The sequence below is a fragment of the Callithrix jacchus genome, chromosome 2 (assembly GCF_049354715.1).
Source record: "Callithrix jacchus isolate 240 chromosome 2, calJac240_pri, whole genome shotgun sequence".
Lineage (NCBI taxonomy): Eukaryota > Metazoa > Chordata > Mammalia > Primates > Cebidae > Callithrix > Callithrix jacchus.
The window spans coordinates 195,256,045-195,281,577 of NC_133503.1; the positions used below are offsets into that span (position 1 = coordinate 195,256,045).

Sequence of the window (25,533 nt, forward strand, 5' to 3'; positions counted from 1 at the left end):
CTAAAAGTTAATGTACCAATTCCTTATTCTGAAAACTAAAATTAAAGGTGAAAAAAATGAGCATCTGTCCTACTTGTCCTGGACAAACAGGTTCGGGTTGACCAAAGAGTCCCAAATTGATAAGAATTTCTTCTTCTTTACAGAAAAGCCAGTCAATAAATGTAAAAAAAAAAAAAAAAAAGAAAATTTAAAAATCACCATTTTGCCACCCCTAATGAAGTAAATGATTCCGGCAAGAATCATCAAGAGCTAATAAAAAATCATTAAGTGGAAGGTTGATGGAACACCGTAAGACATAAAAATATCACTCCCAACAGACTACTTTCTAATGGTAAAGGGAAAAATAAAACCTAAGATTAGAGGCTTAGGTTGATATCACCTGAATCCAGTGATAAAAGTGGACAATCCAACACCATGTACCTCAGCTCCTCACATATCTTATTAACAGGCACAGTGTGACCCGTGAAGAATTTGTCCCAGATGAATCAAACCTGAATCTAATAAGGCCCTTTGATCTGACTTCAGGTTTTAAGAGAAATACGGGAGACAAAGGATAAAGGCAGAGGATATCCAGGAAGCAGATGGACAGAAGGAAGTTAACCTAATCCTAGCAACAAATTAATGGCCAAATAGGGTGGGTTGGGGGAAGCAAAGAGAAGCGTACTCTAGATTAAAAGACTGACAACTTGGGACTTAACAACTAAAAGTAATATGTGGACCTTATTTGGATCTTCATTAAAATAAACCAATGCAAAATAGTATCTAAAGGGACAACCCAGAAATTTAAAATATGATGGATTATTAAGAAATATTAAAGAAATTCTAGTAATTTTGTAAGGTGAAATAACAGCATTATGGCTTAAGTATGAAAATCTTCTTAAAATCTTTATTGAGAATTTTTACAGTCTTCTTTTTCCTCAAGTCTTTCTGGCCAAATTTTACTTCATTCTTAATAATAAAATGTAGTTATCTTTTCTTTGTGGTAGAAATAACTCAACAGCATAACAGATTACTAGGGAAGTGGGGAACTCAATCATGAAGGCAGAAATCAGAGTGAACCTACTAGGGATCTGGCTTCTAACCCTTTCTCAGTATTCCATGGGTAGTAATCTTTTTTTTTTTTTTTTTTTTGAGACAGTGTCTTACTCTGTCACCCAGGCTGACATGCAGTGGTACGATCTTGGCTCACTACAACCTCTACTTCATGGGTTCAAGCAATTCTCTGACTCAGCCTCCCAAGTAGCTGGGGTTACCGGCACCTGCCACCATGCCCAGCTAATATTTTGTATTTTTAGTAGAGATGGGGTTTCACCAACTTGGCTGGTCTTGAACTCCTGACCTTGTGATCCACCGACCTTGGCCTCCCAAAGTGCTGGGATTACATGCATGAGCCACTGCACCCGGCTGAATCTTTTTGAACATGTATCCTCAATATGTTTAAATTCATTTACGAATTTTATATATATATATATATATATATATAAAAGTTTACTAACATACTATGTGTACTATAAAGCATAAGAAATTTTCAAAGGCAAGAAAAAAAACCTGTATGTTGATTTTTGCCTGTTTTGTTCTCATAACCCGGTCTGAAGATGACTCAACTAGGCCCCTGGGAGGGCCAAGTTTTAACTTTATTTGCAGATGTATTAAATAATTACTAACCTTAAACACCAGTTGCAACAATCAATTTCCATCCCATTACACACAAACTTATGGAAAGGCATCCTGAAATTAAGGACAGTTTCTCAAGATCGTCACCTTCTACAGGAAGACCTCGGCTTGGTCAGATTACATTTCTGCAAAGCAGATGACTACAAGAGCCAAAAAACTGCCTGTAGAAAACTTCCAGCAGAGCAACCCATGCAGGAAAAAAACATGAAGGTGTTTAATCCCAAAGATTAAAAGAAAAAGTATGTTCCTAATGGAAGAAAACTTATCTTATTTCAAAGATCCTAACTATGTAATAAAACCTAAGTTTACTAAAAATAATTTTTTCACAGTATAAGCTCAGAAGGTTATATTGAAAAAACTTTACTTAGATTTAATTTCTATAAATGAGAGTTCTTACTTGTATAATTCATGTTTTAAATGTGACCTGTTTCTCCAAACATCAATTTAGCATTAAGCCTTTCTGCAAAAGTAGACTTAAATTGATAATTTTTTCTCTCAAAAAAATAAAAATAAAGTCAAGATCAAACGATTTCACAGTCTATATATGAATTATTTTACCTAATGAAAAATAAACACCCCCACATGCAAGGAGAACAAAGAATGAGCTTCCTATTAAATTTGCACCTTTGTGAGTGTCTACTAAAAATTAAGATATCAATGCAGGTTATGCAAAATATTTTGTTAGCAAAATACAAGTAAATTTCTCTTTCTCTTTTCCAGATAATATACAGAAATCAATTTTTGGTCTCATCCTCAGTCCAAATATTCTAAGCCCTTTAGACCACATGGCTTCTTATTAAAGACATCTGCTTTACAGGTCACAATGTAGTCCCCAACAGAGCAAATAACTTGGAATTCGGTGGAAGAAGCCTGAGGAAATCTCTACTTATCCTCTGCAGCACAGCTGAGGGGTAAATCACAGGTACTAAGGAAGGAACTGTTCATAGATTATCCCTATATAGAGATATGTTGCCTGAGGTCTCAGACACAAATCATAGGACCCCTAACAATAACCCCATTCTATCAGACTCTACCTCCTCATTCCTAAAAGATATAGAAACTGAACTCTAAGGCCTTGATTTACTCAATTTAGTTTTCCTTACCTCTTCTGGAAAGGAGAGAAACCTCATCAACATTGTTTCCTCAACCTCACCTTTCTTTCTCCAATACTCCCAATGGGAGGGACTATTGTGTGTTGTCACAGAATCTTCACAGCTTCCCTCACAGAAGTATTTGGAAGTGATTTTGCACATGCTAGAATCTGGTTCTACGGGGCGCTCACATTTGGGGAAGGCTTAGTGCCTTCCCACAAGTCTACATCCAGCTCTGATAACAGCTCCCAAGTCAAGGTCTCTAGAAGGCCTTGGTCAGGAATTTGACAGGTGAAAACAAGATCTTCTGCCATAGGGAAGAGCACACAGACAATCAGCACAAAACTAATTTCAGAAGTAGAAAACTGTATATTCTCAAGTCAGTTTAAAACCAGCTTCTACAAAAAAAGACAAAAGCCCAACAGAAGCAGAGACAGGTAGGTAACTGCAGTCGCTGCTTGAGAAAGTATCTGTCTGTCTGGGGCCTATCTACACAGGATTCCTATCTGAAACTATTTTCATATACCACTTAGTATTTATTCCTATGCTAAAAAATAAAAAAATTAAAAATAAACCTACAACAAGGCTCCTACAAAACTAAATTCCTACCATAATATTATTAAAAATACACAAACACAACTTACCAAAAACAAGAATGAACAGTGTATTTAAAGATACCACCCAGAAGACATGTTCCTAAAGGAAAAAAGCATCAATAAAGCATATTGAATGCATATTTAACATATGTTTAACTGGACAACTCCACTTATTTAGCTATAGCCAAATACTGAAATTAGCTAAGACTGAAGTTTTCCCTCTCTTGTTTTGGGATTTCAATCTAGAAATAATATGTAACTTTCATTTTTCATTAGCTCATACAAGTAAGCCTAATAAAACTCAAAGTTCAAAATATTACATGTAGAAAAAACAAATTCATTTATAAACATTTCCTTTTTAGAAATAATCTACGGCAAATTACACAGATGTTAATAATACTGGATTTCATTTAAATCAAATAACACTGAAAAATTCCAAATGGAGAAAAATTTGAAAGCCAAATTAATTGTAAACATCATGTTAATGATGTTAATGTCAACTGCAGTGTTCCTTTCAACGTCCACTCTGCTTTCCTGACACTTGCAGGGTCACTACTGCCTGGCTACCTCCCCTTTGGAAAACTCTAGCTTGTTCTCCTCTGGTCCCTCCACTCCCTATGGTGCCCTGACTTTCTTTGTCCTGTCTCACCTGACCATCTGGTCCCCTCTCACAGTTACATATTGTCACGTCTGTCTGCCTATTCCTTCAGCCATGTTACACACACTTTAAACTATGCCCCATGCTGACATTGACCAGACTGCCCAAGTCCATTCATTCATGCCCACAACCTTCCCCAACCATCAAGTTAAAGGATCCTTCCAAAGAGCTTTTGTTTAAAGATTTCTCTGTTCAGGTCCCCTAATCGTCTACAAATACAATCAGCTAGAAGGGTGATTAGTTTGTAAATGACTACTATTTCTTCTCACTATGTTGGCTCAATTTTTCCAACCTCTCTGCCTTCATGGCTCCTAAATTTTCCCTATCCCCAACATCTTTTATGCTTCAACATCTAAGTTAATCTTTGCTGAAAATTTCCAGCTGACGAACTCCATTCCACTAAGAAAGACCTAATCAAGCCCTCGTTTGTGCCCCTCTTGTGTCCTATGCACACTTTCTGTCACTGAGTTTAACACATACCTCCAAAACATTCCTTGTGTACATGTTCATTTCTCTCCACCACACTATACAGCATCTTTGAAAACAGGGAACCTGCCTCATTTGTCACTGAACTCCCCAGTGCCTATCAGAATAGCTGGCACACTATACATATTAAATATTTTTTACTGAATGAATTCATCCTGTGAAAGGTTTTTCCAATAACTCACATGGGTTTGAGTCAACACCACTACCTCAATGACTTCTGTCCTTCATTTATGAAGAACTGATGGGGTAAGAAATATAAATTAATATGTGGCCAAATAATGCTTTCTATACTGACTGATCAAACCATGACTAGACACTCATTAATATCACATTCCCACAAAACTGTGGAATTATACCAGATATGGTCCTAAAAATCCACACACTGTTAAATTCAACCAGATTCTCCTCATCTGCAGCCAGCCTGAGAAGGCCAACATTGAGGATGGCAAAGGAGACTGACAGAGATATCTGGGACTCTGATGACATCATTGGGCCTATAGATCAAGCAACCCTCAAGCCCATTCTTCCTCCGGACTTCCTGTTAAATAAATGTTTCAACTAGTAGGGGTTCTGCTACCTGCAAGAACAAGTTTTCTTTAAAGAACAAGCTCTTTAAAGAGCTGCTCCTCACCTTAAGAGTTGCAATCTTTACTAATAAGGCAGAGTTCCTAGGTAAAGACCGGTGGAGTTCAGTAAACAGGAAAACCTAACAGCAGCCTGGGGCTTTCACTGTCAAACTATGCAAAACTGCTTTGCTTCCACCAGTACAGGCAATAAACACTGCAAGATGAAACTTTAAAAGAAGACCAAGTTCTTTTTAACTACCATTAACTCTGGAGTTTTTCTTTGCTAAAAATCAAGTATTTAATAATTTTTAAAAAATAGTTATTGCCTATATGCTTTTTCAGTATTTTCAGCACACAAAACATATAATCTTCAACATATAAAGTAAGCAAAAGCCAAAGGGCATCTAGACCTTTACCACATACTATAAATGTGAAGTTTCTGAGTCACTAAGATAACCCCAATTCTGTTATTAAAAGGAATTAGTTTTACTTACCAGAAAAACTAGTGATCCATCAAGTCCTAGCATCTAAAATAAACAAAAATGATACGCATTAATTCAAGATGCAACAGAATTTTTTATCCTAATTTATGGAAAAAAAACTCATTTTCTTTCAATATCTTTAAACATAGTCCTCATCCACTACTTCCCAATGCCTCCTATCATTTTCAGAAAATAAAAAAATTTCTGTTTATGAGTTTTATATTTTGGGTCTCCTTTTATTCAAAATTATATGATTTATAAAGTCTAAAAAATTCCATCTTGGATTTCTTACTGAAGATATAGAGATAATCAAGACTTCATAATACAACTGTATTATTTTGTCAACTAAAGCATGAAAATACTACTTAAATTTAAATTGTTACTTTGTTTTTCAAAAGTCCACAATTTTAGGTAAAACATTTCCTAAATGGAGCAAGGTTTGTAAGACACCAAAAAAGCCACCAACGTCACAATATTTTCACCACAAAAAGTATATGACTTAACTTTCTCCAGGAATGAAAATTCTAGTAACTTTTCATCAACTGTAACTATAAAATTAGTGTATACATCTAAATGTATCAAAGTTTAAAATATATTTTAAGATTAAAACACCAGGATACTTGACAGAAAAAGGTCGTACTCTTTCCCATGTAAGCTCTTCAGCAGCTCGGTCCCATTCTAAAGCATTCCAATTCATGTCATCTGAAAATATAATTGCAATTTAAAGGTTACTGATGGAACTTGAACTAAAAATAATAATAAAAAATAGTCAAATGCACTAAAAATAGTAAAACTTAGTACTTTGTAAGCTGTTGTTCAGAAGCTAAGCCACATTTCCATACTGAGTATCTGCTTGTCAGGGAACAAATAAGAATTAAAACATACATATAAATAAATAATACATATAAAAGAAGGTAATCCTAGATTGAGATAAAAGCTAGAAAAGGAATAAATAGGGTTATGTGAAAGAGAGGAATTCAATAGCTCTAAGTCAGGAAAGAATCTGGCAGATTTGAGAAAAGTAAGGAAGCCAGGGGACTAGGACATTCTGAGTGATGATGAGGGTAGTAGACAGAAATCAGATCAACAGGAATGTGGAGTCTGGATTTTATTCTTTAGTAATATAATGGGAAAATTACTAAAAGATTTAGAGGCAGCAGAGTAATATGAACTATGTGGAGCAAGAATGGAAGGAGAAAGAATAGGTAGGAGCTCCTATATTAGATCGAGAGAGAAATAATGGCCAGGCCCTAGGGTAGCAGCAGGCTGCATTCTTAGAGCCTCTTACCTCTCCGGCAAAGGCCCCCTGTTCCCATTACACAAGTCACTTTTTTTCATCCTTCAGAGGTCTCAGCTCAAATATCACATACTCTGAGCTACCTGGGAAACCTTATTTAAAATAGGTCTAGGCTAGGCACAATGGCTAATGCCTGTAATCCTAGCACTTTGGGAGGCCAAGGCAGGAGGATCACCTGAGCCGTGGAGTTCAAGACCAGCCAGGACAACAGGAAGAATTCATTTTTACAAAAAAAAAAAAAAATTAGCTGGGCATGGTGCACACACCTGTAGTCCTAGCTACTTGGAACTGAGGTGTGAGGATCGCTTGAGCCCAAAAGTTCAAGGCTACAGTGAGTTGGGTTCGTGCCACTGTACTCCAGCCTGGTGACAGAGCAAAACCTTGTCTCAAAAATATTAAATAGGTCTCTCCCCAACAGCATCCTCAGAGCAACCTGTACAACACTTATCACGACATGTATTTCCTACTTCTTCACTAAACCAGAAACTTTGGGAATGCAGCAGCCTAATGTTTTGGTCACAGTTATATGCTTAGTGTCTAACATTGCCTGACACAAAGAGACACTCAAATATCAGGCATGTCAAGTAGACCCTGAGACAGTGCAAAGCTTGACAGGAAAACTCTGGTGGGAGGGAGAAAAGGAAGTGAGTGACCAACAGCTGACAGGCAGACCCTGTCCTTAACCTTTTTTTTTTTGAAGATGGAGTCCTGCTCTGTCACGCAGGCTGGAGTGTAGTGGCGCAATCTCGGCTCCCTGCAACCTCCACCTGCTGGGTTCAAGAGATTCTCCTGCCTCAGCCTCCCAAATAGCTAGGATTACAGGCGCACACCACCATACCCAGATATTTTTTGTATTTTTAATAGAGATGGGGCTTCACCATGTTGGCTGAGCTGGTCTTGAACTCCTGACCTCAGGTGATCCAACTGCTTCCTGTCTTGAAACTCCTTTTACATTATCTAGAGTTAACACGGCTAGAACATGAGACATCTGATTTCTTTAGATGGCACCTCGTCTTCAGTATACACTTCAAGATTCTTCTTCAGTTTTAAAAGTTGCACTGACTCAAGGGACATGGAAAGAGAAAAGCAAATAAATGAGGTAAATCTGTACCAAAGTCCTTTATTTTTTAAAAAAGTAGTACCTAATCCAACTTAAAAAATAACTTTCTCCTATCTATCCTATAAAAAAGTCCTGTGTAAAAAGGATTTTAAAACACAAAACATGCCCTGTTTCATAGGAAAAAAACATATTTATGCATATGTACTTCCATAAATGCCAGTGTGCCAAAATAAAGTAAAAATAAGTTAGAAATAGAATTTCAGAACATTAAAATTTGAAAACGCCAGGGCTTTTCCTCTATGCAAATTGAGAACAGATTTGCAGTGCTGAAGAAAGAGTGAGGACATACAAGCAGCCATTACCCTGAGCTCCGTTATTAGCATCTGCTGCATCTTCCACACCAGCATCATCTTCCTCCTCATTCTCCTCCTCATCCTCTTCTGCCTGGTCATCCTGGGCCTCAGGGTTTTCCCCCACCACTGCATTCTCAGCTGGTGGGTTAGCAGGCTGATCAGCAGCAACATTTTCTGCACCATTTCCTCCTGCTGGAGCCTAAAAATCACAGAAAAGTCCAGAAATTTAGACCTACTTGTCTGTTTTGTTGTTTCCAAATTACATTATTCATACATTTAAAAAAAAAAAAAATCAGGCCAGGTATAGTGGCTCATGCCTGTAATCCCAGCACTTTGGAAGGCTGAGGCAGGCGGACTACTTGAGCCCAGGAGTTCGAGATGAGCCTGGGCAGCACAGCAAGACCCTGTCTCTACCTAAAATTTAAAAGTTAGCCAGGCATGGTGGTTTGTGCCTGTAGTCCCAGCTACTCAGGAGGCCAAGTTAGGAGGATCTCATGAGCCCGGAGGTTGTGAGGCTGCAGTGAGGTATGATCATGCCATTGCACTCCAGCCTGAGTGACAGAGCAAGACCCAATCTCAAAAACCCAAAACAAAAAAACTAGAAAACAAATATAAACCCTACTAAATTTTTTTTAAAAAATGAAAACCTTTCAAAGATATCTTTTTTAAATGTATCCAATGTGGGATCAATTTTAGTATATAAGAACATAACCTCACTTCATGTACATATTCATTCAGTAGAGTTAAGGGATCAACAGTTCACAAAGTATCATAGAAAATGGTTAAGAAATCTAGCTCTCTTAAAAATATCATCCTTTTTATGGCCGGGCGCAGTGGCTCACGCCTATAATCCCATCACTTTGGGAGGCCGAGGTGGGTGGATCGCAAGGTCAAGAGATCGAGACCATCTTGGTCAACATGGTGAAACCCCATCTCTACTAAAAATACAAAAATTAGCTGGGCATGGTGGCACGCGCCTGTAATCCCAGCTACTCAGGAGGCTGAGGCAGGAGAATTGCCTGAACCCAGGAGGCGGAGGTTGCGGTGAGCCGAGATCGTGCCATTGCACTCCAGCCTGGGTAACAAGAGCAAAACTCCGTCTCAAAAAAAAAAAAAAACATCCTTTTTATAATACATCTTTTGTCTTTACTGACAACATCAGGGATGAAAATACATTTTTTTAAAAACCTTACACACACACTCATATATATAACTTAATTCTCTATTATCAAACACTTGAGGAAATGTTTTCAAATTTCTGCTCAGTGGGTAAGACCGTGCATACAGACTTTAGTATACCCTCTAATGCTGTTTCCAAACTAGCTAGAGAATTAAGAGGCAAAATCATAATACCACTTTCTTGATTTTTCACATCTCTCCTAATCTTCACCCAAACCTTTCCACTGCCTTACTTTGTAATAACAAAAGAATTATGAGGGACATGGAAGTCAAGAGTTTGAGTCTTAGAGAGAGACAATAATTTCCATGACCTATCTAAATAAATTTTGGGGTAGTGTTGTTACCTCATTTTGGTGATGTCCCGCAGCATTGAAGGGTGGAGCAGCATGCTCCAACCAAATTGGTGCTCCCCCATGGACTATCTGCTCTCTCAACCACACCAGGCTGATGAATGCACACAGGGTACATGTCACCACAAAACAACCCTGCAAACAATCTGCCAACAAATTTTCCCTATTAAAAAAAAAAGTACATATAATTACTCGAAAGAACACTTGAAATTAAGAAATCAAAGGTAAAAAGTTTTCTTTTACACACTAAAGTCTCAAAAAAAAAAAAGCCAAAAAAATAAATCATAATTTTTTGGATAAAAATCTCAAGTTGGGCCGGGCGCGGTGGCTGACACCTATAATCCCAGCACTTTGGGAGGCCGAGGTGGGTGGATCATGAGGTCAAGAGCTCAAGACCATCCTTGGTCAACAAGGTGAAACCCCGTCTCTACTAAAAACACAAAAAATTAGCTGGGCATGATGGTATGCGCCTGTAGTCCCAGCTACTCGGGAGGCTGAGGCAGGAGAATCGCTTGAACCCAGGAGGCGGAGGTTGCGATGAGCCGAGATCGTGCCATTGCACTCCAGTCTGGGTAACAACAGTGAAACTCCATCTCAAAAAAAAAAAAAAAAAATCTCAAGTTTCTCCAAAAGAATTATTTGTGATGATGGCGAAATTCTATTTATATGAGAACCTATATATATATTTACATACTTGTATTATATATCTTATTCAAGCATCAAATACCATCAGAACTATATGGAAATTAGTTATCCATAACCAATCTTTTGAACGTGGCCTAGAAACAGAAAGACACAAGCAGAAAACACAAAAGCAACCTAACACCTGACAAAAGCCATGCATTAAATTTATCTAATTTACCAAAGGTTAAAAACTCTGTCCAAAAGAATTTCTGTATCTTTACACAAAAACTTGATTAGCTGACACCTGAACCCACACAAATTAACAGAATCATCAAATCAGAAAAGAGAAGCTCCCCTAGAAAAACCTAATGACAACATAAAATAATGAAGGCTGAGAAATATTCAGTATGCCATGTGTAAGACAAAGAGGTCTATTATAAATTTTATAGAAGTTTGTCACACTTGACCAGGCGCGGTGGCTCACACCTGTAATTCCAGCACTTTGGGAGGCCAAGGCAGGCAGATCACTTGAGGTCATAAGTTTGAGAGAAGCCTGGCCAACATAGTGAAACTCCGTCTCTACTAAAAATATAAAAATTAGCTGGGCATGGTGATATGCACCTATAATTCCAGCTATTCAGGAAGCTGAGCAGCAAAACTGGTTGAACAGAGGAGACAGAGGTTGCAGTGAGCTGAGATTGAGCCACTGCACTCCAGCCTGGGCAACAGATTAGGACTCCATCTCAAAAAGCAGAATCACCTGAACTCAGAAGACAGAGGGTGCAGTGAACAGAGATTGAGCCACTGTACTCCAGCCTGGGTGACAGAGTGAGACTCATCTCAAAGAAAAAAAAAAGAAGAAGTTTTTCACTTAGGAAGCAAATGAAGTTTTGACGCTAACTGCAAATACACCAAAAGTATATTTAGTTTCTCAACAAATCCAGAAAGGTGAAGTATGTTTCCTTTAGTAATCATACAAGAAAATGCACCAAGTATTGTCATACTGAGGACCATTTTGTCCTTTTCCTCTATTAAGAGGCTTAGCTTTCCTTCCCTAGTCCATGTTTATGATTTCAGAATTATTCAGGTAACTCAAAAACCTCTGGAACATTAGCCCTCGGAAAATCCAGTATTTTAATGGAATCATGTTTTCCTTCCATAGAAAACCACAGGACGTGTCAATTTAGTAGACCTTGACCCAGCAGCTCCAAACTTTAACTAGATCGGCATGGCCCCTAGGAGAATACTGTCTTCAGTATGTCCTAAATCAAGAGAAATTCAAACTACCACCTTACTAAGGAACTCTCCAGGCCATTAAATTCTGAAAGGTTGGGACCAAAATATCCCCTTTACATCTTCCTTGCCATCAGCAATAATCCTTTTTATTGCAGATATTAAAGATTTGGTGACAAACTCTAGAGTCCTTTCCCCTTATTCCTTCAATCTGGGCTGGTTTTGTGAATTCTGGATAAAGGTGATGCTGCCCAAATTCCAGAGTTCAAAAGAAGGCTTGCAAGCTTCCACTCTTGCCCTTTTAGAATGCGGCCCTGAGACAACCATGTAAAGAAGCCCCACTAGCCTTCTAGAAGAAAGGAGGCCTTAGGAGGAGAATCAAGACATTTCAGACAAACCACCTTAGATCATTAAGTCCCAGTAAAACAGCTCAGTGACCTAGACAAGCCCAATAGATGAAAGGCTCAGCTGAGCCGAGCCCAAACTGCTGACCCCAGAATTATAAGGAAATAAAATGGTAACAGCCACTAAGGTTTGGAACAGTTTGTTTTGCAGCAATAGATTAAGTGATACAGTGCACCTACCAATGACCTCAATTACTGAGTTACAGAATATATAGCAACTCATAAGACATTAAGGAAATTTAAAGTAAAATTTTGCAGAAAAAAAAATTTATAGAGATACAAAATATTATTCAGAAAAAAAGTAAGTTTAGTTACAACTTCTATCAGAAAAACTGGCTCGATTTTCCAAACTCTAAAAAAAACCAAGCCATGTTTATAATTTCTTTCAACTATCCCCACCAGGCCTCCAGTGTTCCTCTGGAGTCAATGAGTAATCTAATGAAAGCAATTCAAGCAACCCTCAAGCCATTCAGGTCAGAGGGAAAAAGAAGCCTGCCAATATAAGGCAGCAACAATGCTTGATGTCAAGATACAGTAAACTAACTACAAGCAAGTTTTAGCATTTATATTCTAATAATTATGGAAAAATATTTTTAAAATAAACCTGAGTTTAAATGTGTATATTAAAAGCACACATTAAAGTTAACTCTTGGCCAAGCACAGTGACTCATGCCTATAATCCCAGCACTTTGAGAGGCCCAGGAGGGCAGATTACTTGAGTTTAGGAGTTTAAGACCAGCCTGGCTAACATGGTGAAACCCCATCTCTATTAAAAATACAAAAAAAATAGTTGAACTTGGTGCCACATGCCTGTAATCCCAGCTACAGCTACTCAGAAGGCTGAGCCAGGAGAATCACTTGAACCCAGGAGGCAGAGGCTGCAGTGAGCTGAGATTGTGTCACTGCACTTCAGTCTGTGTGACAGAGCCAGACTCTATCTTAAAATAAAAAAATACAAGAATTAGCTGGTCATGGTGGTGGGTGCCTGTAATCCTAAGTACTCGGGAGGCTGAAGCAGTAGAATCACTTCAACCCAGAAGGTGTAAGTTGCAGTGAGCAGAGATCACACCACTGCACTCTACCCTAGGTAAAACAGAGCAAGACTCTGTCTTTAAAAACAACAACAAAAAAAAGAACTCTCCTTATATGAACATAAGACAGTAGTATGTATCTTAAACTGCATGACAGTATATTTAAAAAGTCATCCCATCATTACAAAACAGTCCCATAAAACACATATATTTTAAAAGAAATGTCATTTCCATTTATCAGCTACTTCTACTGCAGCTATAACTGTTGGTATAACAGACACAAATTATTCGTCCTCAAAAAAGATAATTTACAAATTATAACAAAAATAAATATGTGAAGAAAAAAGCAAGCATCATCTACACCATGCAATGTTTGTCACACAGGTTCAATACTCACGTTGACAGCATATCTAATGGCAGTGTCAGTAGTGAGCTCACGGAGCCAGTAAACAAGCACTTGTAGATGCGGCCTACCAAAAAAGAGCACGATGGCATACAGTCACAACTTGCATCATGAACTCATAGAGCTGCTCAAGAAAGCACAGGTACAGTGAAACACCACAAATGCCACTGAAATAAACATTTAGTATTTACAAGCCTGAGTCTCAAAATACTGAATTTTTGAAAACATGGTCAAGCACAAATATAGTGACAATGAAGAGTAAATGTTACACAATCATGTTTATTACCACTTAGATTCTCTCTAGGTTTACTTGCTTTTTTTTTTTTTTTTAATGATTGAGCTTAGAGGTTTGAAAAAAAAAATCTAAACTGAAGATCTCCAAAATTACAATATAAATCATTTTTTAATTCTAGAATTCCAAAATTCATTAAGTCTGCTCATGAAAATAAAAGGTTTCCATTTTGGAGGTACAAGTCTTTGAAATTAAGAGAATTTTTCAGTAGAGTATGTACTGCAATGCCATAAATGGCATCCTGACAATCAATATTTTAAAAGCACAGATTCACAGGTCCTCTAAAATATAGAATATATTATTCTAAATTCTGGTCATTTAGGGAAAGACAAAGTATGGGTGAATGTACTGCTATTCCCTCACCATCTTTGTCGGAAAAGGCAGAAAGTCTTTTAGTCAGAAAGGCAGAATTCTAGACAGAATGAGATAACAGACCACAGATTTGAAAATGGGGCACAAGAATAAAAACCTGCAGCTTTCTTGCAAACCAGTATTTGTTTATTACCTTAAGCATTCCCTATATAACCTTGTATTAGAAATTTTCAGTGACTTAAATGGCTGTTTTCAAAACCAAGTCAAAATGAAAAGGTAAGAAAAGAGTTTCTATAATAAAAATTACTTATATATGTGTATAAAATACTCACACAAGTATGCTTTTAACAATGTAAAACTGAAATCAAACCAAATGTCTAGATAGGTAAATGGGTTCATATGCAGTAGTCCCTACTACAGTACTGTACATCATTTAAAAAATAGTAAGACAGCAGAACACGCACTAAAAATGGAAAGAGAGCCAGGGTACAATGGTAAGGGAAAGAGAAAAGTTACAGAATATGTATTGTGTGATGTAATCTAAATTACATGTGTGTATCTGAATATAAACAAGTTAGAACAGAAATAAAGCTTGTGATTAATTTGTGATATTAAATCTTGAAAGTCTTTACTTTTGCCTATTTGATCTACTGATTTCAGAGTGGTACGTTAGTCTTCCAATATGGCTGTGAGTGCTTTACATATTTCAAGGCCCAGTTTTCTAAAAAGTTCAAGTATATTTTCTTAATGGATTATGCCTTTTATTAATATGAAATATAATGCTTTGCCCCATTTAATGCATTTGAATGATATCTGACTGATTAACATTGCTATGGCTTTTCGTTAGCCATTTGCTAACAAAATTATTTTTCTATCTCTTTAGCATTAACCTGTGCTGCTTTGTATATTCTCTTGTAGTGCAAGTTTTATACCTACACATTTATGAAGTTCTCTCTTATAATAGAGAACTCTAAACCTTTATGATTACAGATACATTTATCTATTTCCGTACTTCCCTCCTCTGCCTTCCCTTCCTTTCTTTCCTGCCTTTGTTTGAAATTTCCAAATTTTATTTGCTGTTTCCCACTCCCAGTTCCCAGGATGAAAAACTGATCATCCTATTTCTATTCTTCTAGCAGTCGCCCTTGAGTTTTCTTATGTCTTTATTAAAGTACATTTTAACATATATCTTAAGTGTATAGATGGGTGAATTCTTAAAATATGTATATCCTGGGTGACTACCACCCAAATCAAGATGTTCCATACTTCCAGCTCCCCAGAAGGCTCCCTCAAGCTCCTTCCCAGGCAACAGCCCCTGCAAAAGGTAATCACTATTCAGATCTCTATCACTAGAGATGAATTTTACCTGTTTTAAAATTTCACATACATTCAATCATACAATTTTATGATTTTTTTGTCAAAGAAGCAAAATTCATCTATGTTATTTCAAGTCACAACAGTCAGTTCTTTTTTCACTGCTATGTAGTATTCTATTGTATGAATAAACCACAATGTACCCATTCTACTATTAACAGGCATTTGACTGATTCTAGTTTTTAAGTACTATTACTAAAGCTGCTGTGGTCATTCTTATATATATATATCCTTTAATGAACAGAAAGTTCTTGTTCTGTTAGTTATATTACCAAGAATGGAACTGCTAGATCGTAAGTATCTGCAATATTTAGCCTCAGTAGATACTGCCAAACAGTTTTCCGAAAAGTTACAACATGTGCTTGATCATTGTATACATGTTTCAGATGCTCTACTTCCTAAGCAACATTTGGCACTGTCTACTCTTTTTATTTCTTGTCACCCTCCTTGTACATTTTTCTAATGATGCTGAGCACTTTTCCATGTGTTTACTGGCTATTGTTGTCCCTTGGTATCCACATTGACTGGGTTCCAGGACTCTCCTCAATAATAAAATAAGCAGATGCTCAAATTCCACATCCAGCATTGCAGAACCCACAGATAGGAGGGCTTAGTATACTTAGCTATCTTTCCAGAAATACCTGTTCAAACCTTCTGTCCATTGTTTAATTGGGATGTGCTTGCCTTTGTTATTGTTTTATATACTCTAGATGTAAGTCCTTTGTTGGATATGTGTACTGCAAATATCTTCCCTCACTCCATGGCTGGGCTTGCCTTTCAAATTTTTTTTTTTTGAGTGCCAGAATTCAATTGCCTTTTATTCTTAAAAGTGTCTAAGGATGAAGAGAAGTTCTTAATTTTAATAATTTTCAATTTATCAGTATTTTCTTTTATGCTTATTCACCTATATTTTATTTTAGAAGTTTCTCTTTAACATTCACACTCAGGCTTTTAATTCATCTCAAATTAATTTCTGTGTTAGGCTGAGGTTGAGGTAATGATATGATTCATTTTTTTTTTCTGTATGGCCATCTAGTTGTTGCTATACCATTTACTGAAAAGGCCATCTTTTTTCCACTGATCTGTGATGGCACTTTTGTTGTTAATCATGTAACAATGTAGTTGTGAGTCTAGTTCTGGACTCTGGTTACTCCTGTATTTTCAATGCATAGTTACCCTGTATTTTTCTGCCTACATCTAGAACATCTATAATCTCCCCACAAATGAGACAAGAAATTTTAAAAGCTTTAATTTCTATCTTCCCCTCACAATTTCTCCCACGTTAAGATCATCTGGAATTTTAGTTCCAGTCTGTTACCCCAACCTATTAATTATTGTAGACTAACAACTGAGCCTTAGCTATATGAAGCACTTCTTTGTATCTTACATCCTTCTCTCCTTGCTCATTTAGTAAAGTATATCCTCAAACAGTTTTCCAAAAAGGTTTAAGGTGGCAAATTTTCCAAACCTGTACATCTATTGAAACGATTGTAGTTTCTCCTTCCATCTCAGAATAATTTGCAGGAAGAAAATTTTAGGTTCAAAATGTCAAATTCTGAAGATTCCATTGTCTTCCAACATTGAACATCGCTAATTTTAAGTCTGATGCCACCCTTATTTTCTTTACTTTGTAGGATAATCTGGCATACAATCTCTATACCTCCATCACCAACACCTTACCCAGCTCTGGAAAACTTGAGAATATGTCTAGGTTTGTGAGACTTTCCCTTTACCATGGCCAGCATTCTCTTTCTATCTAAAAGACACCAATTGTTTCCTCATCTCCACTAGACTAGCCTCCATTTCTCAATATGTATTTCTCATACTTGTAACTACTTTGTCCCTCTGAGTTACATCCTGTGAGATTTCCTTGGTACAATTTTCTAGTTAACTCACTCTTCAACAGTACCTATATTCTGCTAGTTGGTGTATCTCCCAAGAATTTCATTTCCATAGGTCATCAAGCTTATTGTATCATATTATAAAGAGACATGAGAATATTAATTATACTAATTAAGACTCTTGTTTACTCTGATGAATCTTTCTATATATTCTGCCACCCATATACTATCTACTTCTCTCCATGTCTATAAAAACAACAAAGAATCCAAGAGGATTCCTTGGATTGATTGCGGGGTTGATTAGTATACCAACCTTCCAAAGAGCTTCCTATATCTGAAAGATAAGCCTCCCAACTACTTAGGACCATTACATACTTTTTAATTTTTATTTTATCTTGATTTTGTTGCAACAAGTCTCACTCTGTCGCCCAGGCTGGAGTGCAGCAGCGTGATCTCGGCTCACTGCAACCTCTGCCTCCTGGGTGCAAGTGATTATTCTGTCTCAGACGCCCAAGTAGCTGGGATTACAGAGGCATGCCACCATACCCAACTAATTTTTGTATCTTTAGTAGAGAGGGGGTTTCACCATGTTGGCCAGGCTGGTCTCAAACTCCTGACCTCAAATGATCTGCCAACCTTGGCCTCCCAAAATGCTGGGATTACAGGTATGAGCCACCACACCTGGCCATGTGAGTATTTTTTTAAAGGAGGGTTGCAAAATCCCAAAAGAATTCATCTTTTGCAGTCCTTGAAAGCTCCAGTATACTTCAAATCTAATTATAATTTGATTTTACTTTTTCAATTCTTTCATGGAACTTTCATAGTTAGCCTCTCTGTATGCTGTGTTCTTTCCCACATTCATTCAAGAAACTGAACTGTTAAACTCATTCTTAGTTCAGCTGAACATCTTCGAAGTACGGCTTTCCTAATACATGACATTATGGCGTCAAATAACTAAACATCATTCAAATAATAATATGATACAATATTGCTTTATAATATTAAATACTTATGCAATGTTTAAATAACTCCAACCAGAGGCATGAATACTCACATGCTGTAAGAGGAACAACTCCCAACCATGCAAAGGCCACAAGTGTATAATGAAACCAATATCGTATTGCAGTACCAATACTTGTAACCAGTCCAGCAAATATGTCTTGAATTGGAAGCCGTGAAGGCATATCTGGAGAATAAACTATAAGCAGGAAAAAAGTACTTACAATTTCATGAATATTTGAAAATAGCTTAATTCATAAATATAAAATAGCCATTAAACTTCCAATATTTACCTTGTGCTTAATTTTTTTTCCTATTTAAAAAAATAAACCAAATGGTTACAATATCACATTTACCCAAGAAGTCATTCATGAGGCAAATCATATCTGAAATGTGGAAATCAACAAAAGACTCTGAGCAGGAAAATTGTTCAACAAATATTCACATCCCTTGCTCATAGCCATGAACCTCATACAAGGCCCATTTATACATATTTTAACATTCAACCAATTTAATCATCTGGTTTCCCAAACTATAGAACATATGTAAAGCAAGCAGGAGCAAAAGATGAAGCTGACAACATGCCATCAAAAAATAACTCCTCCAAATATAAGCATTGAATAGCACTCAAAAAGCACAACAGTCTGCAGCAGATCATCTCAAGTGGGAGCAAACATCCCACTGACATTTGTGAGCCACTTTCCCAATGTTAGCATAATACTTAAGATTTCAAATGATAAACAAAGATCTTCCCACTACTCTGCAACATGTAGTGGGAAGAGAGAAAAAAACCATTCTTTCTTCTCAATCATCCCGGACCATTCAGAAAAAGAAAGATTCTGCCACGTTTTAGAAGGATTCCCTTTTAAAATGGTTCAATAAAAAACCATTGCTTATTATTAAAAAGCTTTACCACAGGTAGCTCAGAAAGAACATATTTAAAAACATATGGGAAACATACAGGAACGTCCAGAAAAAACAAACACCTCTTTCTCCAATAAGGCCAAAACAAAAAATTATGATTTATCTGGTTTTAAAAGCAATGATCTAAAATTTATAAGAGCATTATCACAAATGGTTCACCCCTATGAACACTGAGAAATAAACAATTAACAAATAGCAACCTCTTTTTTTTTTTTTTTGAGACAGAGTGCCACTCTGTTGCCCAGGCTGCAGTGCAGTGGTGTGATCTCGGCTCACTGCAATCTCTGCCTCCCAGGTTCAAGTGATTCTCCTGCCTCAGTCTCCCAAGTAGCTGGGGTAACAGGTGCCCGCCACCATGCCTAGTTAATTTTTGTATATTTAGCAGAGACACAGTTTTCACCACATTGGCCAGGCCGGTCTCAAACTCCTGACCTCAGGTGATACACCCACTTCGGCCTCCGAAGTGCTAGGATTACAGGCGTGAGCCACTGTGCTCAGCCACAAATAGCAACTTTAAAAAACACATGCCCACAGATCGTTGACTTCAATAGGATATCTAGTATACAAGAACAAGTCATTAAAACCAGTAATAATAGATTTTTTGAGAAAGATAAAAGAGAATATAACTATCAAATACCCAAGTGAGTATTCCTATCAACAGAACTTCATAAAGATATTTAACTATTTAGTCTTAGTCTCCTATAAACCTTGACAAGCTATACAGCTTTTATGTACTACAGAAAATTAATGACTACAAAGTAACAGAATTGGCTTTTTTTATGATGATGAATATACAGCTCCAAAAGTGAAAATGTCGTAACTTTAATCATTTATACTCGTCAAATAAAAATAAAGTAAAACATTACTTTACAGCATTTATATTGAGAAGCTCAAGATCCTTTAAAACACACACACACACACACACACACACACACACACACACACCCCTAAAACATGAAAAATTCTTTGTAAGGGAAGACAATATAGGGGATCCCAGAATAAAAGAATATGCTTCAAATTTTTAATAATTTACTAGCACAATTCTCTACTTATTTAAGATGAACCATATGAAATATTAATAGGCACAGGAATTACAGTTAAAATCTTAAAGGTTGCAAAATATTTTACGAAGGCTTATGATTACTGACCTTAAAAAGTTTGTCTCGTGAAAAAACGGTAATTTTTTAAAACTTTAGTTTGGCCAGGTAATGTGGCTCATGACTGTAATCCCAACACTTTGGGAGGCTGTGATAGGAGGACTGCTTGAGGCCAGGAGTTCAAGACCAACCTGGCAATATAGTGAGATCCCTCTCTATTTTTAATTTATTACTTAAAAAAAAAAAAAAGCTTTGTCTTCATGACTATTATCCTAATCTACACAAGTTTAATTCAAAACATAGTCCAAATTTGAAGATAACTGAATATCTGATGAAATCAAGGCATCACTGAATTTTTCTAGGTGGATAATGGTATTCTAGTTGTATTACTGTTTAGAGATACATACTGAAATATGTACAGATGAAATTATAAATGGTAGAATTATTTTTAAAAGAATGGAGAAAAAAAAGGCCAGGCATGGTGGCTCACGCCTGTAATCCCAGCACTTTGGGAGGCTGAGGCGGGCAGATCACGAGGTCAAGAGATCGAGACCATCCTGGCCAACATGTGAAACCCCATCTCTTCCAAAACATACAAAAATTAGCTGGGCGTGGTGGCATATGCCTGTAGTCCCAGCTACTAGAGAGGCTAAGGCAGGAGAATTGCTTGAACCTAGAAGGCAGATTGCAGTGAGCTGAGATTACACTGCTGTACACTGGCCTGGCGCCTGGTGACAAAGCAAGACTTTGTCTCAAAAAAAAAAAAAAAAAAAAAAAAAGAGTGAAGAAAAAAATAAAAGAATAAGAAGGCAGAGAACGAAAGCATATGTAAAACAAGACAAGCCATGAGTTGAAACTAAGTGATGGGTACACATGGACTTGTTAGATACCTGCATGTGTTCAAACTTTCCTACAATTAAAAGTAAAAAGAAATTTAAAGACAAAAAACCCACCCCACATATTAAATCTCAAACATATGTGTGTGTTGAAAGGGAGCATACAGTTTTAAAAAATATCTTCCTAAATAAAATAGCAATACTTCCTATTACTATCAAAGATAATCAAGCTGAAAAGAGTTACTTTAAAATTGCTTAAGCACTTTTATTCCCTCTTCCTCTGTCAACTGATCATATTAACCAACTTTATGCTACCCGTAATAACCAAAACAAATGCAGTGAAAACATCTTAAGAACTTACTTGGTGTAAAAGCAAATCTGTGTTTGCATAATTCACAGTATTCTTTTCGACTGTGTTTCAGCCACTGAACTAAGCTGTAATTATAAACAGATTCATAAGTACAGTGTTTACAATAAAGAAGCACTATAGTTTTGAAAACATTGTTTTTATTAAAAATTTATATATCATAGTTTTTATAGTTTCAAAAATTTCAAATTTAGAATATTCTTAACTTTTTGTAACTGCTTTCTAAGAATATACACTACAACAGCTAGAGATGAAAGCAACACATTTTTCTATCATTAAAAAAGGTCAATTAATCAAAATTAATTTCTTCAAAGCGAAATGAATATGAAAGAACCCCCAAGCGTCAACATCAGTTCTAATCCTGGTCTGATAATAGTGGTATCTGGTAGCTAGGTCTGAATCCTGGTTCTGCCATTAACTGGCTGGATATGAGGCCCAGGACAAGTTATCTAACCTTCCTATGCTTCAGTTTCTTCATTTGCATAATAATAATACTCCACACCTCACAGTTTTCTTATAAGGATTAAATGAGTTGAGATGTATAAAACACTAAGAACGGTTCTTGGCACAAAGTACTTCATAAATTTAAGTTATTATTATGCTGAGACAAACTAGAAAACCGTAACACTTTCAGAGGACAAAATAAGCTCTCCATGGTAGAAATAAACAAAAGGGTAATCACGTGTACCCAGAAGGCAATACACCAAAATAACAGCCATGGTATTAACAATTACTAGATAGTTTCTTCTCCAAATTTTTGAATTTTTACCAAAAAAAGAGCTTTTTTAGTTTCCTGTGCTCAGGATGATCCAATAAAAATTTAAAAAATAATTACAGAGAAACTTCATTGAAATGATCTCTGTTATCATATACAGGATAAAACTGAAGCTCAGACTTACACAATTTTCTAAAAGTATGACTTACCATTCTTGATGGATAAACTTAATACTGCCAGTACATACACAAGGATGATAAAGCGGTTTCTCAGGTGTTCCTTCTGACCGACACACTCTACATATGTCTGTCAATGAAAGAAGAAAATGGAATTTTCCTTTGGTTATAACTTTACAAAAAAAAAAAAAAACCAGAAAACCATAAACCAAAATATTGCACATTAAAGTAAGAATCTATCACTTGACAAAACATGAATAGCATGGAGCACTGAAAGTTGTGATTAAGTTGCTATTCAAGTGTATATTTAAAACTAAAAACTTTCCTAAATAATGTATTAAAAGATGAGCTGTTCCCTTTGTATGACAGCTTTTAAATAAATCAAAGTTGAAAATAACAGGAACACATGGTTATATTTAAAACTGTGCTCTCCCACAACAAATAACAGAAATAGGTAAAATCAGGTAACCATTAGCATCCTAACAGTTTTAAACTCCAGTCTTAACAATTTAACAGTTCAAAGTCCTAACGGCTTAAACTCCACAAAACATATTTGAGGACTCAACACATTAAGAGCAGTTAGACTACACACCTTTCATGTCACCTCACCCCACAAGAGTGTGAGGTAGACAGAAACACGCACACACACACACACACACACACACACACACACACACACTCTCTCTCTCTCTCTCTCTCTCTCTCTATCACTCTCTCTCTCTCTCTCTCTCTCTATCACTCTCTCTCTCTTTTTAAGAGTTGGTAAGCGGAGGGGATGCTCCAAAACCAAAAAGGCACCAGACAAAAGAGATGAGCCAGAGGCCACCTTAAGCACAAGAGATAGGAGTCTAGTGCTGAGGGGTCTGAGGACCACAGCCCACCCTCTCACCCAGCACTGCACGGCTCTAGGGGCACATCTGTCTATCCTCCTGCCTGGAGCAGCCCCGAAGCAGCATAAAGGAGGAACCACAACTGATCCTTCGCATTTTCACTCTAAAGCTCCTATGTGGATTCACTTAGTGAACCCTAGTTATAACGTTTATTTTAGACTGTTCTCAGCTATCCATCAAGGCCAAGCGCCAATCCCTAGTGGCAATGGGAGGGACAATGGGCAGAAGCTTAATGCACGCTTTTGGCCTGCTCTCTCACAGGCAATTCTTCCTTAATGGGGAATTACTACAATCCCAATCCCCATCACTAATGAACTTAACGGGTCTCTGGCACCCATCGGATTCCAGTGAGCACATGCCGAGAGCAGTGTGGTGCATTTAAGAGCAACACAGGCCTGTGGCTACTCTTCTGCACGTGGGGGTGCATGCCTTTTCTACACTGATGGAGAGATCTGTCTGGTTATTTGATAACCAAGGAGGCTACTGGTCTGCTAACCAGTTGGGTGATCCTGAGCCTAACTGCTCAATCTCAGATGGCTGAATGCCACTTGTGTAAATTGGGGGATGCCCAACACTCACGTAACTGGTTAGCATGTTAGTCTCCCTGGTTATTGATTAACTACCAGTAGAATCTCTTCAACAAGTAGAAAAGCCATGCACCTCCACCCCCAGAACAACTACCAATAGGTCAATCTGGTCTGTGCCAGAAGCAGGTTGTTCATGTTGAGCCAAATTAAGCTCTCTACTGCTGCTGCCTTTCAGTTCCAGCTTTGAAAACAGACCTTTCTCCTACGACACCCAAAGGGCTCTGGTTTCCTGGAAGCTGCCAGTGGGTCATGGGCATTAATGCAGTGGTCAACATCATCACATTTATGTTTGTAACTACACAGGGCCTGAACCTCTTTAAACTTCCCACTTTCACCTTCATCCTTGGTTAATGAAAACATCCTCAGCAAAAGCTTTCACTCTGATCAGACTTACTAAAGGCCCAGAGTTTGAGTCCTAGTGGTGCAATACTAATGCCCCAATTGCTCTGTTTAATCAGCTTCCACAAAGTTCTGACACAAAATAAAACCACACTCCCATTCCATGATTCCCACCAGCAGTATCTAGGCAGCCCATGCTACACTGAACACTAATTTTCTTTAAGTGCACACTTTATCTCCAGGGAAACTCAGGGAAGAGTCCATAAGGTATCAAAAGGCAAGGAGCATGAACTTTCTTGCAATAGACCCCGGCAGCACCCAGGATCCTAAGATCCAAAAACAAGATTTTTTTTTTTTTTTTTTTTCAGTGTAGTTTTACTCCTGTTGCCCAGGCTGGAGTGCAGTGACACCATCTCAGCTCACCACAACTTCCAACTCCTGGGTTCAAGCCATTCTCCTGCCACAGCCTCCCAAGAAGCTAGGATTACAGGTATGTGCCACCACGCACAGATAATTTTGTATTTTTAGTATAGATGGGGTTTATCCATGTTGGTCAGGCTGGTCTTGAACTCCCGACCTCAAGTGATCTGACCACCTTGGCCTCCCAAAGTGCTGGAATTACCTGCATGAGCCACCGGGCCCAGTCAGAACAAGCATTTTAACTGCCACAGTCATCACATCACATTGAAAATGAGATTACTGTGGTTACCATCACCAGATTTGCCCTGCCGTAGATCCTCCTTAAAGTGGACTCTTTCCAACTACAAGGCCTTGAAAGAGTCCTATATTGTTTTCATCACTGTCCTCCAGGATTGGGAGTGGGTAATTTGTGCACCAGCTACCTTCCTTATATAGGGTATTAATCTATCAGGCTCTCTCTGCAGAACCAAACTGAGTTTCCCTATTACTAAGATTCTTGGTCATGGTGGTCACCTCAGTATGCACTACAACTGCCACCTAAGAGTGACAGGGCCATGGCAGGGCGGGGGGGGGGGTGGGAATGCGACTGATCTAGGTTACTGAAAATCACCAGAGTCACTAGAGCTGCAGCTGTGGATCAGCTCTACAATAACCAGTTACTTATGTAGGAGCTGAACCCAGCCCATATCCAACCATTCACAACACCACTGAGGAGTTAGACACCTGTGGATTAACTTTTGAGACTGGCATGTGCTACTACTATAGGATCTACCAGGGAGAGTGGGTGCAAGTGTGGATGTACAGGTGCCATGCGTAGGGTCTGGGCTCCCTAGCCCACACTCAGATGGCTGTATAAGTAGGAAGTAGGGTATGTGCC

At 37.6% G+C, this 25,533-nt stretch overlaps 1 protein-coding gene across 2 annotated transcripts in view; it reads right to left on the minus strand.

Annotated features, from left to right (window-relative positions):
• Positions 1-25,533, minus strand: part of MARCHF6 (membrane associated ring-CH-type finger 6) — an 82,084-nt gene that overhangs the window by 38,835 nt on the left and 17,716 nt on the right. Inside the window, exons 2-10 of one of the 2 annotated variants that reach the window (XM_002745119.6) lie at positions 22,454-22,550; positions 21,524-21,597; positions 18,361-18,504; positions 13,482-13,554; positions 9,787-9,955; positions 8,273-8,462; positions 6,194-6,255; positions 5,566-5,598; positions 3,410-3,461 (exon numbers count right to left, since the gene is read on the minus strand). In XM_002745119.6, coding sequence (XP_002745165.1) covers positions 3,410-3,461; positions 5,566-5,598; positions 6,194-6,255; positions 8,273-8,462; positions 9,787-9,955; positions 13,482-13,554; positions 18,361-18,504; positions 21,524-21,597; positions 22,454-22,550 — 894 coding nt within the window. Of the gene's footprint in view, positions 1-3,409; positions 3,462-5,565; positions 5,599-6,178; positions 6,256-8,272; positions 8,463-9,786; positions 9,956-13,481; positions 13,555-18,360; positions 18,505-21,523; positions 21,598-22,453; positions 22,551-25,533 lie in introns of both variants that reach the window. The other variant, XM_054252330.2, reaches the window with a different exon arrangement.